Below are 21568 nucleotides of genomic sequence, written 5' to 3' on the forward strand. Positions count from 1 at the left end.
GAGCACCTATAGAAATCTGTGCAAAACCCTTTACACCTAAGAAGTCTTAATGTCTACAAATGCAATCCTCTCTTTTTCAAAGAAATGACCTTTCCCATCTTACAAAAGGCTTAGATCAAGAAATTTAGTCCTAACTGGACACCCTCCTCACTTTAAACTCAAAGCCATATACAGATCAAAAAAAATTTTATAGACGGCCTTTTAGATACTGTCCATGATATGGAATGTATCTGTTATACGTTTTAGTATATTCTTTCAGAAAAATGCCTCCTCCAAATGAAGCCTTTCACTTTTGGCTGCTCAAAGTTAGAACAAAGGAGAGACAAAAAATAAAAATGAAATGCGATGATAGTTTTTGATTGTTTATGGTTATTTATAATTATTTAAGAAAATGATAGGTAAATAATTTTCATAGAACTATTACATAGCAACATCTGAAGGGTTACAGTGTTAGCAATGAGTACCTTGTACCATGTGTATTTGAGAGGAGATTTGAAAACAAAAACGTCTGCCACAGGGGGATCATGCCCTCTGCTGAGAAAAAAGAAAAACATTCCCAAACCACCAAAACAAATTAGGACTGTAAGTCTTTAAAATGTGTCTTCAATTATTAATTGAATTGAAATTCATTGAAATTTTAATTATTAAAACGATGCATCTTTTATAAAGGTTAAAAATACTTCTACATTGAAAAACCATGAGATTCTATTTTCTCCTTTGCCCACTTTCGCACTATAAATTTATTAGACTCCCCTCAATTCTCTGTTACTATGTTTTTTAAACAAAGAATATATGTCTTAATGCTTATGTGTCTGATATTTATTTTTATAAAACTAAACACACTGACAACCTTCATAAATGTGCAATATTAGTATTGTGTTTTAGTAGCATTCATTAATTTATAACTATATATATTTATGATATTGCTATGGTATGAAAGTTTGTGTGTTCCCAAAATTCATACGTTGAAATCCTAACCCCCAAAACGATAGTATTAGGAGGTAGACCTTTGGGAGGCCTTAAATCATGAGGGTAGAGCCCTCATGAATGGAATTAATGTCTTATGAAAGAGGATCCAGAGAGAAACCCGCCCCTTCTACCATATGAGGACACAGCGGGACGTTTTAACAGGTTTTTTAAAACTGAGCATAAAGTTACTGTAAATAGTTCAACATTTTAAGTTGCCTAGCAAATTCTGCAAGCTGAAAAATTTCAAATATATCTTCAAAAGTAAAAGCAAAAAAGTCTCAACATTAAGTCTCTTTGGGATGATGAAAATGTTTTTGGAACTAAATAGCGGTAATGGTTCACCACATGGTGAAGGTAACTAAATGCCACTGAACTGTACATGTAAAAAAAAAAAAAGCCTTAATATTAAAAAGCATACATCATCACAGAAAGAAAGGAAAATATGAATTTTATTTTGCTTCTGAACATTTGTCTTTTCGAATACTTCATAATGGTTATGGAAAATATGACATGCAAGTTTAATAAATGAGGTCTTTTTAAAGTTTATCAAAATAGAGTTTTTCACTTATTTCATATTTTTAATTTCTTAGTCTCTGATTTTGTTTTCAGAAAAATTACTTTGCCTGCTGTGAGGTGAGTGAATTAGAGAGGTTCAAGAATGAAAGCAGAGAGACCTGTTGGGAAACTATTGCAATAGTCCAGGTAAAAGATAATGAGGGCTGGACATCTGTATAGGCTGTGGAAGGTGAGGAAAGTGGATAAAAGATGACTCCTAGACTTTGAATTTGAAAAGCTGTGGGGATGGTGGTGACAGTTAAATTAATGAGAAAAACTAGGAGAAGAGAAATTTGGACCCAGGAACCAAGAATTCTGATCTAGCAATGTTAAACATGAGATGTCTATTCAATATTGAATTACAGATGCCAACGAGGAAGTTGACTGTATAAGTATGGAGCTCAGAAGGCTAAAGGTATAAAGTAGAGAGTGATGAATTTAAAGTCATGATATTATTTAAAGACTTGAGACTGGAAGTAGTTGCTTTGGGGGAGTTATATAGAAAAGAGAACCCCAAACCAAGCTGTGGGGCACTCCTAAAATTCTAGAGGCTAGAAGTAAAAGACTAAGAAGAAATGGTCATTGAGGTGGGAGAGCTGTTGTGTCACAGAAGCCGAAAGATGGAGAAAATGTTTCAAATCAGTGAGAGTAATCCACTCTGTCCAAAGCTGCTGCTAGAACAAGGAAGATGAGGACAAACAGCAACCACTAGATTCGTTCGCCTGAAGTTCCACTTAACTGAGCACCTCGGATTTACCATGATCTACGATCAGCACTTCTCCTGCAACAAATATTCGTTCCTCACAATTCCATGAGGTGGGTTTTATTTTCCCCATTTTATGAATGTGGAAAGTGAGGCTCGAAGGGAACAAATAAAGTTACCCAGATCAGACAGCTGAAATTCAATGGCGACTCTGGGTTGAGATGAGATAAACTTGTTCAGTTAACAATTCTTATAAAATTATATTATAAACAAAGCATGAGTAGTTCTCATTTATTTTAATAATAATAAATAAAATGAATCACCCATATTTACCATTAAAAGATCTAGTAGCCTAAATAAGGTAACTTTATCACAGAATATATGGCATAATTTTTCATATGTGAAAATAATATTTTAAAAGTTCTATTTTATTATTCATAAGATAAAGTCAAGATTATTTAAATGCTTCTTATTTACAAGGATTAAAAAGTAAATTCAAAATACATAATTTTTTAAAAATTACCAAAATTCCTGCTTTATAGTTACTGAGATCAGCTCTCTGATTGATACCTCATGTGCCTTCCAAATAGAGTATGGTGGAACAAGAGATCGGATTCACAAATCATGGATTGGAGAATGGTTCTATCAATTACCAGCCATATAGGAATACACTTTGTGAATGCAAAGGTTTGTGTATATCTTAATTATTATTTCTCTCTTTTAAAAATATTTGTATAATGAATGTTGTAAAAAGTTGGAGTTTCTAAAGCTGAAATTTTACAACATGCCATAATGCTAAGGATTGAGTTGTAGCTGGAAAAAAATCTCAATGTCCCAATTGACGAAAATAATTTAGATAAAAAAATATTTTCTTGGGCTTTCAAGCAAATTAACATCTTTCAGAAACTCATATTTTAGCCTTTCTTATCTAATATGTCTGCCTACACACTCGGTTTCCCTTCCTACCAGGTAAACCTCTCCTAAATTATAATTCTGCTTCTTACTAACATGTCTTAAGCAATGAATTTAAAAGCTACTGGTATATTGGGTGGCTCCATAGTGCAGCGGTTAGCATGTCTACTTTATATACAGAAGGTCCTGGGTTCGTGTCCCAGGTGGAGCCACAGGCCATACCCAGGGTATGCCCTGGGGCACCAGGCCCCGGTGCATGCCATGAGCATATGGGAGAAGACGTTCCACCTTCAGAGATCCTGTTCTGAAGGGGAAACGGCAACATCCATAAGTCAGCGGTGGAAGTGGTGGGCAGGGCAGTGGAATTAAAGAGGGGGGAAAAAGGAAAAAATAAAAGCTACTGGTATAGAAAATAATCTGCATACAAAATTAAGAGGTATTTGATTGAATAACTTTATAGTCAACATAATTTAGCTGATGCTTGGTAATGAATAGAAGATATCAGTTAATAAAAAAGACCATAAATTAAAGTTTAAATATAAATTAAGTAATTATTTCTAAAAATGGATGGTTCCAAAAACTTTTCTAATTAGAATTTCGCATTGCCATTTTTGTTTGAAACACAACTTTATCCTATAGTCTACTAATCTAATGTTTATTTCCTTAAAGGAAAACAAGGACTTAAAAGATATTTGAAAAGCAATCTATTTTCTGTTGCAATCTTTTACAAGTTTTTCATCCGTATCTAATTTTTAAGTGTTTATTAAAAGATTCTCATCTTTATAAAGGCTTTCCAGAAACATAACTTAGTTTTCACAGAAACAACTATTCTCTGTCTTAGTTTATACAATTTTTAAAATTAAATTATACCTTAGTTTATGCGATTTTAAAAATTAAACTTTAATTCAATGGAGTGAAATTCTAATAATAATGTAGTAATTCCTCAACATACAACTTTTCAAAGGAACAAACATTAACAATTTTAATATTCTAAATTCTTCCAAATGTTGATTATTACTAGATAATCCTTTAAGAGCAAAGGCTGAATATCTTAGCTATCGTTTTAGCCATCAACAAAAATTACAACTGGCCTAAACAGCTTGGTAAGTGTGGTAGTGGGGTAGTGGAGTTAGCACCTAACCAGTTCGCAAGAGCCAACTGGCTGCATCTTTTGCCAGCTCCTCACTGAGCGACCTCACTTTGTTAACTTGAAATCACTCATGATAGGAGTATTTACATCATGACTATCAGCAAACATTTTAATTTAGGCTTTTTTTTTTTTCAGAGCCAGTTGTTATACATTTATAAGCCTACTACAAGTACTTCATAGGACAGCAAATAGCCTACAGACTAAGATGTTTTATAATGCTCCAGGCTTTAGTCAAGATATTTCATAAGGAAAATGGTTAAGTAGAGTATGGTTAAGAAAGTTTCTAAGTTTACAGCCATGCCAGCCTGAACATGCCCAATCCTGTCTGATGATCTAGGAAGCTAAGCAGGGTCAGGCCTGGTTAGTACTTGGATGGGAGACCACCTATGAAGACTGGGTGCTATAGGTGTAAAAAAAAAAAGTGTCTATTTTATCTTCAATGGAGGACAATAACTATTTTTACATATCTTTTAAGTGAGACTGAAATGACACTGATTCACATTTTACTTTGACAGAAGTAACATGAAATAATTCATCTCTCCAATATTTAAATCATCGATTAAAGATAGTTTCTTTGGGCATACCCTTTATTATATATGCTTATCTCCTATAATTATATCTGCCACAAATCATAGCAATTAGAAAAAAAATTAACATGTTAGCAGAGCAAAGACATGAAATAAAATTAGAAAGAGGTGACCAATTACATAGATGAAGAAAAGTAGGGAATAAGAATTTTAAATGAAGACAGAGGGGAAAGTTTAGTTATAAAATTTCTATTAAACCCAGTTTTCCCAGAAACAAGGTCATACAGAGTTCATTTTGATGGTTGCCGAATTGGAGGTGGAGGTCAAGCGGCAAGAAATGGGTAAAGGGAGAAGCGGATTAAGAGGCACGCATTGGTAGTTACAGAATAGTCGTGGAGATGTAGAACACAGCATGGGGAATATAGTCATAATTATGTATGGTGTCATATGGGTACTGGACTTATCAGGGTGATCATTTTATAAATTATCTAAGTATTAACTCACTGTGTTGTACACCTGAAGCCAATAAAATATCGTATGTTAAATGTAATTGAAAAATTTTAAAATATTTTTTAAAAAACAATATTCCAAAATATCATAAAATAAATGAAGTTAATATGTCCCCAAAATAAAGTATCTAAGTATCTTGGCTTTAAGAAGTAATAAATAATGATTGAATAATGGATTGTCAAGTCCAAAACCAATTGATTCTATAGTCTTACCGTTTTGTGATCATTAATAATCATAAGCTCCAAATATTTCATTTCTTCAAACACACCACGAGATGGCTATGGAAAATAAAAATATATGGTCAAAAATAATAACACCATCTCTGTTGCTAACTGTTAAGTTGTAGACCGAATGAATTTCAGAAGAACTCTTTGCTGCCTACTTTATAAACACCCTTGAAGAAACAGTCAGGGAAATAAAAAAAAAGTGACTAAAAAGAGTGAGTATACATTCAAGTATTCAGAAAAGAACTATATTTAACTATCATTAAAGTACTCAACGAGTAGAGAACAGCCTGTGTTGTTTTATATGATTTTCATATATAAAAATATTCTAGAGAAAAATGTACAGTATAATTCTGTTAAAATAAATAATCTCAATTTCTTTGGCATTAAGATGTGATAAAAATATTCAGGTCTATTTAAAATTTCGAGGAAAACCTATGTGAAACTCATTTAATAAGAATAGAACAGGGCTTGCTTTGGCAGCACATGTACTAATAAGAATAGCACAGTACAACTGGAAAAGATACAAATGTAGTCAAATCTAGCTCAATGGAGTGAAATTCTAATAATAATGTACTAATTCTTCAGAACACAACTTTACAAGGGAACAAACATTAACAAGAACAATATTCTAAATTCTTTCAAATGTTTATTATTACTAGATAATCCTTTAAGAGTAAAGGCTAAGTATTTTAGCCATCTTTTGGACTTTTATTTCTTTTTCATAGCTGAAAAAGTACAAGGTCCTTGATCACTTTATATTTAATAGGAATGAACTATGGTGAAATGTCATTACCCTATGTAAAACTTACTATTTCCAAACACATCTTCAAGAGTAAGCAAAAAGAGATCTCTAAGTCAACATATATAAACAATATGTATAAATTTCCATAATATCCATAATAAAAGCTCATAAAAGATGATAATTTAACCCATAACTAAATTTTTGATGGCTGGAGTTCTAATTTTTTCACCAAAACAATACACTCAGCAAAACATTATCTAAAATATGCAATTTCCAGTATAATTAATTACTCATTAAGTTATCTAGTAAATTACCATGTAATCTATAAACTGTGGAATTAATTCTCAGTTACATAGCATTCACTATATAATTACTAGATAGTCCCCATCATTACGGCTTTCTAATCTATTATGAAAAGGACTAGGAACATAATTTCAATAACAAAGCCCCTATACATTTATCAATACATGGAGCTATACGACAGATGTTGATTATATAATTACACAATTCTTATTTAGTAACTGTCATGATACTAACAGTCAAACAGATCCATTCTATTCAGAAATACACAATCAGCTTCAAAGTTTGGTGAAACGGAGTTTTTAATTTGAAAGAAATAAAAATAAGTGTGATTAGCCTACATTTCAGAACCTAACTCCTCCCCCTACACTTTTTGTCAACAGAATAGTTTTATATGTTATATTAGCTATATTTTTTAAAAGCCTGATATACATTCAACAGAAACAAAATGCATCGCAATTTTCATAAGAACACACTTTGAAAACTGAGCTAAAATAATACATTCTTTATATGATATCAGGGTTCAAAAAACATTTTAATCAGTTTATATCACTAATAGGGAAAGCTGAATAAAAAGCAATATGCTTGTAAGACTCAAATTACAAGGGTTTTTGGTTTGTTGTTTTGTTTGTAGGAGAAAGTTTCCCAAATCTGAACTGTTTTGGGTACACTTAGATACTGTGTGATGACAGGCAGCAACCGAGTGAAACGGCCCCACCTGTGGCTCAATGCCAAACTCACATTCACTGCTCTCTTCCTTCTCCTTCTGAACCACTGTAATTCTGATAGAAAGGGCCACTGCTCACTGCTTTCCATACCTGTGTAAAAGGAAAAGAAATACCAAAATCTATGCTTGACTGCATTTCAACGGGAGTATGTGTTTTCAATGTTATATGAAGGAATAGCCCCATTGATAGCATATTTCATCTTAAAATCAAAGTTAAGGTGAAAAAATGTATGTTGATCACTAAATATTTCACATTCTCGCAGTCACCAATATAATCCAATTTATTAAGAAATTATAACACATAATCCACACATAATTTTTTTACAAACATCATCAAAAATAGTGAGTTGTTCCAAGACTTACTGGAATATATATATATATTTGACCTATAACCACCTGACCTCAATATCTGAAAATGCAAGAGAATTCTAGTATGCTTAATTTGTCTTAGAATTAAAAAAATAATGTATGTCATAAGCTTTTGCATAAATCATTAAAGACTTTTGGCACTAATATATCAAAGCAGTCACATCACATACCGCAATAACCCAAAGGAAGCTTTTGCAAATCAGCATGCTTAAGATGCCTCAAGACCAGAGCATGAGAGGGAGACAATAGAAGTTGGCTAAAGATCAGTAAACTGCCAGGGAAATTTAAAGATGAATCTCAGTGTCAGTAACTCTAGTTCCAAACACAACTTTATTCCTGGACATCATATTTCCGTCTTGCCATTGGAAGCAACTCTCTATGCTTCATTACATGAATGCCACGGTTCACTCCACTGCTTATCCACACTGTTCACTCCAGACCTTGAGCCAATTCTAGTTCCCAACAAGCCCACATGTCTACAGAGTTCCACAAAAATCATGGCTCCTATTACATAAATAGAATGCCTATTCAAGTTAAAACTTACTGAGATTCTTCATTTGCTTAGAATATTGTCCTGCCAAGTTTTTCTGGATTATATGTGGTCGACCTGTGCTTTTCTGAAACAAAAATAATTGTAGACAAGATGTGATTATGCCTAGAGAACTTTCTCTGATATTCTTCCTAAAATGGGGACATTAATATGCTGATGTTTTAGCTATCAAAAATAAAATTGAAACTTTAATTTTAAATAAAAGAGCATCATCCAATCATTCCAGTTTAAATAAAAGCAATAGTTTTATTAGCAACTCTTAAGCCTTATTATCATTCTTCAAAGTCATGAGTGGGAAATTCACAAGAAAGAAATACAAATGGTCAATGAACACATAAAATGATAAATATTTTAATATTCCTTCAAAATGCAATTAAAAATATATATACATATACAAATTTTTGTCTTCAAGTTGGCAAAGGTTTAAAAATTATGACAAGGCAAAAAACACTCTCATATACAGCTGATAGGAAAAACTGGTATTGCACTTCAGTGAGAAATTTAGCAATTCTATCAACAACCTTGAAAATATTCATACCCTACTGCCTAGAAATTACACCTTTAGAAGTGTCTTTTTTCCATTACTATTATAACTATTAGCTTCCATTACTGAGCGCATAGTATGTGCTAGGCACTGTTAATGAATCTGTTACCCAACTTAATCCTCACGAGAATACCATACAGTGCACATTTTATCTCCATTTTACAAATAAAAATATTGTGGCTCAGAGAGATAATTACTGAGTCAAAATTATATTATCAAATGATGATCTAATCTATTTTAAAAATATGTGGGAATGTTATCAACGAAAAACTGGAAGAATGTACACTGAAAAGTGAAGAGACATTATCTCTGGCAGATGATGGGATGATAAATACTATTTAGTTAAGTTTTTGTTTATTTTGCTTTTCCAAATTTCCTACACTATATGAGTTTTATAATCAGAAAAATAATTTTTAAAAGTGCATTCTTAATGGATTATGTAAGACATACAATAATTAAGAGTTTTGTTATTCACTTATTACTTAAGAGATAACATGAATTCTCATTAGAAATATCTCATATCCTTATTACTTGACTTATTGTGAAGCATAAAATAATAATAAACTAAATATAAAAAAATCTAAATTCGAGTACAGTAAACTCTTACTTCTGGTAACAGGTGAAAAGATACCTAGAGTAATGACACTCACAACTGGATTAGCAGCACAGTTTTAAAAACTGACTAATGTTCAAGCACTGTTCCTTTCCCTCTACCCCTGGTGAAGATGAAGACAAATCGGTACATGAACAAAAGGTAGGCGGTAAGAAAGAGGGCAAAAAAGAAAAGCATTATGCATGTAACAAACAGCCCCCCGAAGAATATGATTACAAATATAACAATGCAACACTAATGATTTACACACTAGGATAATAACAGTTTATATTTACAAATCTCTTTAATAGGTTATTAGATAAAGTCACATACATTATTAATTCACCAAATCTACAAAGTTGCCCTACTATGAATGTACTGAAAAATTATCTCACTTTACCTATTTAAAAACTTGAAGGCTTAGGAAGTTGTAATTTTTAAAAATTTTGTTTCATGTTGTTTTTTAGGTTTGGCTTTAATTTTTTTTTTTTTTTAAGTAATGGAGCTATTAATCAATGCCAGAAATCAAAGTCAATTGCTGAATGAGTCAAATAATTTTCCTGTATACAGGTTATCTACTTACAACTGGAGTAGGTAGAAAACATTTTATTTAATCAAGATGTTTTTATATAGGTGGGGTTTGTTTGGTTGTCCAGTAACTTTTATAGTCACAAGCTGAAAATGTGATACAGGACTACTCAAATACTAGCCATTTAAAATTTAATAACTTTTCTGTCTCAAATTTGAAATATACCCCATACCCATATATACATTGCCACAACAAAGAAAATAAATGTCTGTTCAACTGTTATCATACCAACAGCCTATATGACTATTACCTGTTTCAAAATTTATTTTGTTTACATTTGACATCTCTAAAGACAAAGAACATTTTCTGCTCTCCATCAAATGATTACAATATTCTGACTCTATCACTCTCGAAATATTATTTTTCCATTAACAGTTCCTTTCACCGATATGACTTCCCTACTGTTACCACTCAGTGCCTCCATCTCCTACCACTCTCCCCCTTCGTCCAACCTAGTTGGGTTCCTCGAAGTTCCTATAACACACTGGGAACACTCCCGCCTCAGGGCCTTTGCATTAGCTCTTCTCCTAGAATGTTTTTCCAGCTCCCTAATTTCTTGGAGATCTTCATTCAATACTACCATCTTATTGTACCCTTCCACTGAAGGTTAATATGAAGGTTTAACTCCACCTTCCTGGCTTGATTTTTTTCTCCTTAGCATGGATCACCGTCTAACACACCTGTATATAATTACTATTCATCCCATTTATTCCTGTCTGTCCCTGTAGAGTATAATCGCCTTTAGGCTCAGGTTCTATGTCTGTTTTGTTCACTACTTTGCCTCCAGCATCTAAAAGAGTGTCCAGCATATAGTAAGCCCTCATTATAGCATTTGATGAACATATATTAAATTTTAAATTTGGTTACATTCTATTAATGAACAACACTATTAGAGTGCATTAAGATATAACTGACATACAATATAGTATAAATTTTAAGTGTACAACATAATGATTTGACACACACACACACATACACACAGACATATGTATATATATATATAGCAAAATGAACTCCACAATAAATTTAGTGAACATCTATTACTTCACATGATACAAAATTTTTTTCTTATGATGAGAACTTTTAAGATCTACTCTCTCAGAAACTTTTAAATATACAATACAGTATTGTCAACTATACATGTATATTATATCCTCAGAGCTTATTTGTCTTATAACTGGAAGGTTGTACCTTTTGACCATCTTCACCCTTTCCCCCACTGGCCTCTGGTAACCACTAACTTGTTCTCCACTTCTATGAGTTCCATTTTTTATAAATTTCACAGATAAAGGAGATCATACAATATTTCTTTGTCTGACTTATTTCACTTAGCGTAATGCACTCATGATTTCTTGTCTAGGATACTGGCCTGTGCACGACTCTAAACATTATTTTCTTCTCTATCTCTAAAGAAATCTAAATATTAAAAGAAAAGAAGTTGGTCAGTACAAAACAAAATGTCCTCTCTGCTCTCCCTACAGACTGGAAAAAACTGGCCTTCACTTCAGAAAATCTACGAGTGGTGCCTCTTATCATCCCTTTCTGCCGTGTGAGCTGGGATGTGTAACTTAAGCTTTACGATTCATGGTTTGATGACTCCTAAGTTTGAAATAGGTTCTATGTGCAAATGCGCACTGAACATTATGTTCTCTTTACTGATCTAAGGCAAAGATGCTGAAAGAATAAAACCCCATAAGGAAACTGATGTCACAGTCAGACTTACCTCGTCATGAATCAGATCCAGTGGTTCTATCATATACACATAGGTATTATCTTCAAACATACCACTATAACGCAAGAAACCACACAAAGAAAAAATTAACATATAGCAGACAGCAAGAAACAGCAGGTGAGCTTCATATTATGTCTTTAAAAATAAAGAGTATATCTAAATAAACATCTTTATACTTCCCCAAATCTAATTCACATATCTATATGGAATCCCACCATGGTTCCCACTCAGTACTAGGCAGCACATAGACTATACACGGTGTAACAAGTATATGCCAAAAGCATAACATCATACCTGATATAATTAATTTTTTAAATTAAATGGACAGATTAGGAGATTAATCTGGGACAGGACTATTCTTGTAGTTCCAACATCATAAATTATTATTTCAGAATAATGTACAACCAGTACAAATTTCTTGTCATGCAAATCCAATATCTATAAGAAAATAGACAGCCTATTCATGTATAAGAATAATCTAAAACCACCTGATTCTGAAGAGGCAAATAAAGTATCTTTATGCTTGCAAATTGTGACTTTCCATTAAGCAATATGCCTCTGTGTTGAAAATCATATTTAATTTTCAAAGATACGGGCTTTATTTATTATGTGCAAAGGTAAGATTTTCAAGATCCTTTTTCCTCTCATGGGCACAACCAGTCTCTACATGAAGTGTTTGTTCTGTGTTCATGTCTAAAAGGTGCCTACAAATGTTTTTATTTAGAGTCTGCCTCAGAGCCAATGTACAGGTTCCTCTCTTTCACAGCCCACACTCACCTGGCTAACTCCTACCTATCCTTAGATCTAATCTGGCTGATACAGCCTCCTGCATGCACCTCTGGGATATTGTCCTGGACTAGGTTCAGTTACCCTGTAAGTCCCTGTCCTCCCCCTTCACAGTACCTACCAAAAAAGCAAATTAAATATAATGTTATGCAATCATTTGCTTAATCTCTATATCTCGTGCAAACTCTAAGTGTTAAGAGGACAAAGACTCTGCCCTCCTTGTTTACCACTCCACAGCCAGTCCCTTATATGGCACTGGCACAGAAGAGTCACGACAAAAAATATCTGTGGAAGAAAAGATGGGAAGGGTGGATGGACAAAAGCAAGTTCATTCTCCCAATGAGAGTCCTACGTACTGAAGTCCATTGCAGGTCGACAGAGCCGCCCTGGAGTCCTTGACACCACGAATGCTTCCGTGATAGTAACAGTGCTCTCCACCCTACAATGCAGAAGAAGGTGTAACTGAGAAACTATCATTTCTGCATCATGAGTCGTTCTTCAGGACTCTTCTGTAAAGCAAAAGGAAATGTGAGGATGGCCCTAGAAACTCCTCCCGGTTAATATGAAATCTCAAAGAGCACTAGACAATTTTTCAACTTTCCTGTCAGAAGCATCTGTATATTAAATTTAATAAATGAGAAAAGGTTTTAACAGGAGTAAGACACCAATGCAACTGGTACAACTTACATACCTTTCATAAGCATGTTAGGGAGTAGATACTTGTCAGATATTATTATGGAATAAGGTCTTTTCCCTAACAAAGGAGAGACCCTGATGTTGCTAGTTATAACCATTTTTACGAAAAACTACATAAAGTCTTATTTGCTTTTCCACTTTTTAAAATTAGTTTAAACAAATTTTTAGAAATAATACATGAATTTAGTTTTCCAAGTCAAATAACTACAAGTTTATTTTTTGCTGTTTAAATTTCTTACTAAGTTTATTGGGGTGACACTGGTTCACAAAATCATATAGATTTCAAGTGTACGATTCTATAATACACCATCCATATATTGCATTATCTGTTCACCACCCAAAATCAAATCTCCTTCCATCACCATATATTTGACCCCCTTTCCCTCTAGTATCCACTAAACTGTTGTCTGTGTCTATGAGTTTTTGTTTGTTTGTCTTATACACTTGTTGCTTTCAGTTTTATATTCCAGACATGAGTGAAATCATATGGCTCTCAACTTTTTCTGTCTGACTTATTTCTCTTAGCATGATAATCTCGAGATCCATTCATGTTGCTGCAATTGGCAGTATTTCATCTTTTCTGATGGCTGAATAATATACCATTGCATATGTGTACCACAGCTTCTTTATCCAATCATCTATTGAAGGACACCTCAGTTGTTTCTATGTCTTGGCTTCCATGAATAATACTGCAATGAACAGAGGGTGCATATATCTTTATGGATAAATGTTTTCAAATTTGGGGGGGTAGATTCTCAGAAGAGGGATTACTGGGTGACATGGCAATTTTATTCTTAATTTTGAGGAACCTCCATACTATTTTCCATAGTGGCTATACCAATTTACATTACAAAGCCTATTTTTAAAAAATATATAGTCATTTCCTTTCTCCCTTTCTCCCCACTTTCACAGCAATCACTTTTAATTCTTTTAGCTGCTTCTTCTGTTGTTAACCTATATATTTCTGAACAGAATATTTATGCTATTATGCCCTAATTTATTTCACTGTAAAAATTTTCTTCCTAATATAGAATCTTAAAAACCCCTCTTATCCCCAATACATCCCCATATACAGTACCAATTTGGGATTAAATTGACATTTAGTGTTTATATTACAACAATGAAATGTTGTTCATAGCTATGCCACTGTGATTACACTTTCTCACTTCATTTTTTAATTGTTTCAAGAACTTTTGCTTCATTTTCTTGTTTGTTTATTTTCCCACAGATTTAATGGCCTCATCATCTAAAATATTATCTATAACTCTTCTCCTATGGTTAAAAACAGGTAATTTATCATCTCCATTTTGTCCCTGGAGACACGTTCAGTGTTTGCCTTCGACCTCCTGCTAGGCCCGATGTACCACTGTCATCCAGGACTTCTCGATAGCATCACCCTGGAACTTCCTTAGCCTCCCTTCTACATTGACTCCAAGACTCTATGTCTCATCTATTCATGGTCTCACCTTCACCTTTTCTGGAGGCACACATCCCCTGGTACTTTCCTGAAAAGTGTTCATGGAACATAAATTTGTTGAGGACTTGCATGTATAAAAATTTCATTTTCTATCTTCACACCTGAGTGATCATTTGAATGAGTAGAGAATTCTAGATTGGAAATTATTTTCTCTCAGCATTTCAACAGCATTATACACAGCCTTTTACCTCTACTGTTGCTTTTGAGAACTGGATATAATTCTAATGGCAAGTATTTTCTATAAAATCTATTTTTCACTTTCATGAAGACTTTAGGAAATTTTATTCATCTTGTTTTCATGAAATCTCATGACATGTATTGGTGTAGGTTGTTGGTTATTCATTGTTCTGGGCACTCAGTCACACTTTTTAATCACGAAAATGTGCGCAATTCAGTTCTGAGAAACTTAATTATTTCTCTGATAATTCCCTCCTTTCCATTTTTCTCTAAAAACTGAGCTTTTCTACCAGAGTACAGAGGGATGGCCACCTGACCATATGCAGTACGTAACAGATTAGGGATTTAAATGGCCTCCACGTAAACTTTCAACCAAACTTTCTATTTTCATGTGCCTTCAATTCCTGTGCCTTTCTGGGTGGAGTGACATGAGTTGGCTTACTTCCTCTGGGTTTTCCCCAATAGAATTTAGCAGAGCAGGAAAAGCTCAAACCTAAGGCAGTTACTCCTCATCCATCTTTCTTCTATCTTCTGTAATTCTATGGCCATCTATCATCTGCTGCCTTTTCTTCTCTTGTCTTTGTCCCTGTGGGTTTATCCTTTTTATTCTCTGCTATTTGAGTGTCTTATTGGAAGGAAATAAAGATAAATATAAGCATTAAATCCACAATGTTTAACTAGAAGCTTTCAATTTGTTTTCTTAAATAGAATATATTGGATGCACTTTGACTTTTCATTGATGATTTACTGTCATTTTGATCACTGTTTATTATACTGTATTATAATAGTCTCAAGGCTATACGCCAAATAACCACCCTCTGACCAACTCAGTTTATTTCCTCTTAGTAACTATAACAATTTGTATTATAGTTCATTGTCTAAATTTGACATTATAACCTTGTTAATATTTTATAAAGGGCTGCTTTTCAGTTCTCAAAAAGCAATCCTGTATATAAGTTGTATTTATATATGACTTGTATATAATATGTCAAGTTCTATTTGCATTATTCAACCCCAGACCTTGTAAGGACAAATGGTATCATACATCTCAGCAATTTGAGAATCCAGGTCAATATTCTGCAATTAAATTTCAGACTCTTCACATGATTCTAAACTGGTTATTTAGAACTTTTATATCACACCAAAAGGCTGTCTTAAGTCAGGTGATTTTTGGAAATGCATAGCAAACACTGCCATATTTACTTGACCTTTCTAAGAAAGCTAGATTTTCCAGATTTTCCTAAAAATATTTTTTTCCCGGAAAATATTTCCAAGTCTTTTCTTAGATTTTAGTTTCATTCACTTGCATTTGAAACTAATGGTTGATGCTCTCTCAGTATAAAGGTCATTGTTACTTGTTTGGTTAAGGCAAGACATTATCTGAACGAAATTATTTTAGTTCTCTGTATATTTGAATGTGAATCATCATATTTTCTGGACCTTAATTAGGACTTGAGGTAACATCCAATCCCTGATGTTTATCGTCATAAGAAAACTTAATATCTAATTGTGTAGTCACACTATAAGCAGTTCAACACCTTCTAATTTAGTTTTGGTATTTGAGGATTCTCTGAGTTTCTAATTACTTAATTTATACCAAGTTTCTCAGAAAGCATTACCAGAAAAATACTGTTTGGCAACTCTCCTGGTCAATGCTGTATTTTGTAAATACCACTGCAAAGTAACATCTTGAGGTATTTGTATTAAATAAATCCCAATTGAAAAGGAGCATTCTTTCTTGGGTGACAGGTAACAGTAGCAGGCCAGTGCAAAGAGGCCACTTCCAGAGGGCTTCATTAATGGTGACATTGGACAGTCAGCTCCGTGGATGCCTTCCACACAAAGAACTAGCCATCGTGAACACTCACTACTCACAGTGACTCCTATCTCTCTGTGTGTGGATGGGTAGACAACCACAAAGTGCTCCATGTCTCTGCTAAAGACAGCAAAAAGCCAACTGAATCCCACATTTTCAGGCTATCAAATTAGTATTTCTTTCTCCAGTCAGGAAGACCTCAGACAGCTCAAGAATGAGGGCCAGTGAACTCAAGATCGCCACCTACAAATGGGTCACGAATCTGCAACTAGGCAAATGAAAGGCAAGAGAACCAAAAAGGACTTATTAAGTCCAAAATACGAGTATATGTGTATGTCCCCATGGACATTTTGAATTTAAAACTGTCAAGCAGTTAATTAAATTCAATAAATATGGAGCACTGATAAGTGGGAGCTATTGGAGAGTCAAAGAAACTTTAAAATCCTAAGTGTGTATGCTCCCGAACCTTCTCGGCCTACCACTTTCACATAGCTGAACACTCACTCTTGCAAGCCAGATAATATTCAAATAATGGTTATTTTACTCCACCAGGTTGTCAAGCTAAGAAGCACACTGAAAACCATCAGGCCATGCCTAAAAATAATGAAACACTGAAGCCATGTGCATTCTTTAAAACATTTCCTAATCAGAAATGGCTGAGAATGACAATTTTGTGAGTCTACTCATAATGACTTGGAGAGAAAAACAGATTTGGTTCCCTGGTATTAACTGATCGAATGGCAGGAAAGGTTTGATTCTACTCGCTTTAGAAACAACCTATTAGAAAACAGAACGTATTGGAAATAGAATCTATTGTTTCAATTTAATTGATTTTAAAATTGCCCCACCTTTACACCTGTTTCATTATCTCATCTGTTTTAGTAAAGTTCAAGCAGCCAGTTCTTCTTATCTCTATTGCTTAAGAAACTCTCATGAACTTGGGTATTCATGGTGGCCGAGCATGACGTTTTCAATCGACTTCTGAATGTGTGGATAGACATTAAAAAATAACTGCATAGGCATTAGCTCACAAATGTATCTATTCTGATATTCCAGGTTCTGCATCTAATAATAAAACATTATACTATATTCACTATTCTATCTGCATATCTTTAAATACCTCAAACTTATCAACTAGCAGGGCATATCAATCTAACAAATCAGTGGGCTGGCAGCAAAAGAGAAAAGATATCTATAATTGGACACATATACCTGAATTTGAATACTGCAGAATAAGAAAATGAAAAAATATTTCAGAAAATCAGAGAACATCTGACCCCAACACCAGTTTAACTATTTACCTTCATTAAAATCAATGGGGGGAAAATGTTCAAGTATTAGAACAGTTTGGCTGTACCAATGCTATATAAATTTTTAATAGTTCATACAAAATTATACTACTCAAACTTAAAATAGCTTTGCGAGGAGCCGGTACTGTCTGCTCTCTTGATTTCATGGGGATTTGCTACCCTCCCAGCCAGAAGCCATGCCCACAGAGACCCATTCCCTCCAACAACAATCACTGCCAAGAAGTCTTCACGGCAGAAGGGAGCTGAAGGTGAGCCATGGTGATAATTTGATAAGGAAAGCACACAGACACACACACACAAAAAAACCACTGTAGGAGGGCAATGTGATTATAACGATAAAAAGAACAAAGGCAGGGATTTTTATCTATTTGGTTCACTGATATATATCTAGCATTTAGAACAGTGACTAGATCAAAATGAGTGAAATCAATACTGTTTAATGAGTGAATAAGAACTGCTTATTTATGAGCCTAAGAGAAAAGATCAATCTTAAAGGAACAGAGGATTCATATTTGTTGAGAGGATGGATAAATAAACCCACTTCCCACCTAAGGGTTTCTTCCAATCAGACATAATTGACAAACCATAAAAATCACTCTTGTGAAGAATACAATTCAGTGGTTTTCAGTATATTCAGAGTTGTGCAACCATCACCATGCTCTAATTCCAGAATATTTTCATCACCTCAAAAGGAAACTTTGCACCCACTTGGAGTTATTCCTCATTCATCCTCCCCACTTCAACCTCCACCTCCGGACCCTAGCAACCACTAACCTACTTTCAGTCTCCATGGGGTTGCCTATTCTGAACAGTTCAAATAAATAGAAATATACAATATGTGATCCTTTGTGACTAGCTTTTTTCACGTAGTATGTCTATAAGATTGATCCATGGTATAGCATGAATTGGTACTTCATTCCTTATTATGGGTGAATAATAGTCCTTGCTGTGCATAAACCACATTTTGGTGATTTAATCATCAATTGCTAGACATTTGGGTTGTTTCCAATTTTCTGCTATTATAAATAATGCTGCTATATATGTCCACATACAAGATTTTCCTTAGACATATGTTTTCAATTCACTTGGATATATACCTATGTGTAAAATTGCTGAGCCATAAGATAACTTTATGCTTAACTTTTTGAGAAACTGCTAAACTATATTCTGAAGCAGCTCTACCATTTTACCTTCTTACCAGCAGTGTATGAGGGTTCCAGTTCTCCACATCCTTACCAGCACTTATTATCCATCTTTTTGGTTATAGACAACCTAGAGGGTATGAAGTGGTACCCACCCAAGTTTAAAACCGAATGAGAAAGTAACATAACACTAAAACAGAGATTATATATATATATATATATATATATATATATATATATGTATATATATATATACACATAATGTCACCTTCATTTTTGATAGCACTATACTGGAGAAGAGGATTGGCTGAGAATCTCATAGGCCTGCTAACGCTATACCCCATAGTGAGCCAGACTTACCCACCCAGGTACAGAGAACATGGGGTAACCAACACCTCCCCACCACACACACACACACACACACACACACACACACGCACACACACACATATACAGGCTGCCACTGTACAACTTAGAGCATGGGAAAGTGGAGAGAACATGACCTTCATGTAGGGAGGGGGATCTTGCAAAAGAAAGGGAGAAAGGGACTATGTGGATATGCTCAACTCCTTCTCACCAGTTAAGTCACTCTTCTGTCCCTGTGCAGGAGTAGGCAAGGGACCAGGAAGAAGCCAGGGGAGAAAACAGAGCTAGGAAAGGACATCTTCCCCACTCAGCAATGACAGAGTAATAAAGCAGAGGAAGTAGGGATCAGAGCACTGTATTATTCAGTCTTACACTGTTGGCCAGAGGGTAGTTCTTTTCATAAGCAGCAAAGAAACCAAAGTATTAGTAAGCACTCAAAGTTAATAATTCACCTAAAAGGGATTTAATAGAAATATATTAATTTGAAAAGTACTTTTATACTGTCATATTGATGCCTAATTCTTTTATGAGAACTGAAATGCTGAAAATTTTAATAAGTTCATCGAAAAAGTTGATCAACAAATCAACTAAGTTGCTTTATTATATACTATATGCAAATCATTGTGCTAAAAACTCTAACAAAAGCTACTACTGTGTTGGGTACAGAACAAAAGTCCTTCCATGTGTGCTTAATGATTCTCTGGCATCTAGTCTACATCTCCCACTTCAGTTCCTATATTGGCTTCACAAGAAAAGAAGCCCTTTTAACCCACTTTCATCCAATAAAAGTAAAGGCCTAAGATATGAACCTCTTCTTAGCTAGAAGTAGAAACTATGTAGGGGGTTTGATGGTGGTAAAAGGAAAAACCTAGATTAGCTTCTTCAAAGTATGGATTCATCATTTTGCTTGAAACTAATTACCAGGATATTTTAAATGTCCACATTTATATTTAACTTTAAAGCCAAATATGATATTAGTGAATCTGTTCCTCTCTAGACATATGAATAATAGTGTGTGTGTGTGTGTGTGTGTGTCTGTGTGTGTGTGTGTGTTGTGTTCAAGTACTTTTGTCTAAATAGTTTGAGATCTTTGGAAGAAAGGTTGCATAAAACAGGTTTATTTAACCTAATCATTCTTACTTGTTAATTCCCCTTTCTGGTACTCTGTACTAAGGTTTTCTTAAACAACATGGAAGGTAATGTGAAGTTTTTAAAAAACACTTTTAAAAATATGTATGTAATGGTAATGGAAGTGTAATTTATACAATAAATCAGAAAGAAAAACTGTCAATATATACCAACGGCCTTAAGAAAAAATGTACCAACTCTTGACCCAGAAAATCTCATTATCAGAATTAATCCTTAAGGCCCTTCCTCACAGTTATTTGTATGGCTAAAGATAAAAAATAATCTAAATGTCTATTGCTATGGGATGTTTAAACGAATTATAGCAAGTAAATAGAAAAAAATATTATGTATTTTTAACATAATATTTAGAAGATTATTTAATGCATGTTAAAATGTTTATAATATTTTTAGGTTAAGAAATCCTGCTACAATAGTGAACACCATAACACCTTGGTTTTAGGGGGTGTATATAGATAGGCAGACAGATAGATAGATGATTGATAGATAGATAGATAGATACATACATACATATAAAAAACATACTGTAACCATTAATTTATTATATATGGAGCAAGTAAGTTTGGGTATATGAGCTGTTTGGAGAAAAGGGTCATAAATAAGAGAAAAGCAATGAACACGAATACAAACTGCAACGAACACTTCACTCAATTGAAACACTCTTTTAAATTTTAGTTACAATTGATGTGAGATATGGCACGTCTTATTAATGATAAGGCTTCCTTTGGGGACTTCAAATGACCTCTGGAAGCCAATTAGCTATTCTGCTTCTAGAAAAAAAAATTTTGCTGAACTTAGTCAGAAGTTTGGATCAGGTTACTGCGGCCTGCAAAGGTGGCTCATTTGCTGAGTCTATAAGTTCTCGTGCAATCTTCTCCGCTCCAGACTCATGATTCAGCATCCGCAGTGCTACCGGCACTGGCACAGCTGACAGAAGCTGTGGTTTGTACAAAT

General features: G+C 34.0%; 1 protein-coding gene across 3 annotated transcripts in view; it reads right to left on the reverse strand.

Moving 5' to 3' along the window:
- ADAM23 (ADAM metallopeptidase domain 23) overlaps positions 1–21568 on the reverse strand; it is a 139827-nt gene that overhangs the window by 50804 nt on the left and 67455 nt on the right. For all 3 annotated transcript variants that reach the window (XM_036237004.1, XM_016135067.2, XM_036237005.1), the window contains exons 5-9: positions 12841–12923; positions 11690–11753; positions 8236–8308; positions 7337–7413; positions 5539–5604 (exon numbers count right to left, since the gene is read on the reverse strand). In XM_036237004.1, coding sequence (XP_036092897.1) covers positions 5539–5604; positions 7337–7413; positions 8236–8308; positions 11690–11753; positions 12841–12923 — 363 coding nt within the window. The remainder of the gene's footprint in view (positions 1–5538; positions 5605–7336; positions 7414–8235; positions 8309–11689; positions 11754–12840; positions 12924–21568) is intronic.

This window comes from Rousettus aegyptiacus, unplaced genomic scaffold, assembly GCF_014176215.1.
Source record: "Rousettus aegyptiacus isolate mRouAeg1 unplaced genomic scaffold, mRouAeg1.p scaffold_m13_p_2, whole genome shotgun sequence".
NCBI classification, from domain to species: domain Eukaryota; kingdom Metazoa; phylum Chordata; class Mammalia; order Chiroptera; family Pteropodidae; genus Rousettus; species Rousettus aegyptiacus.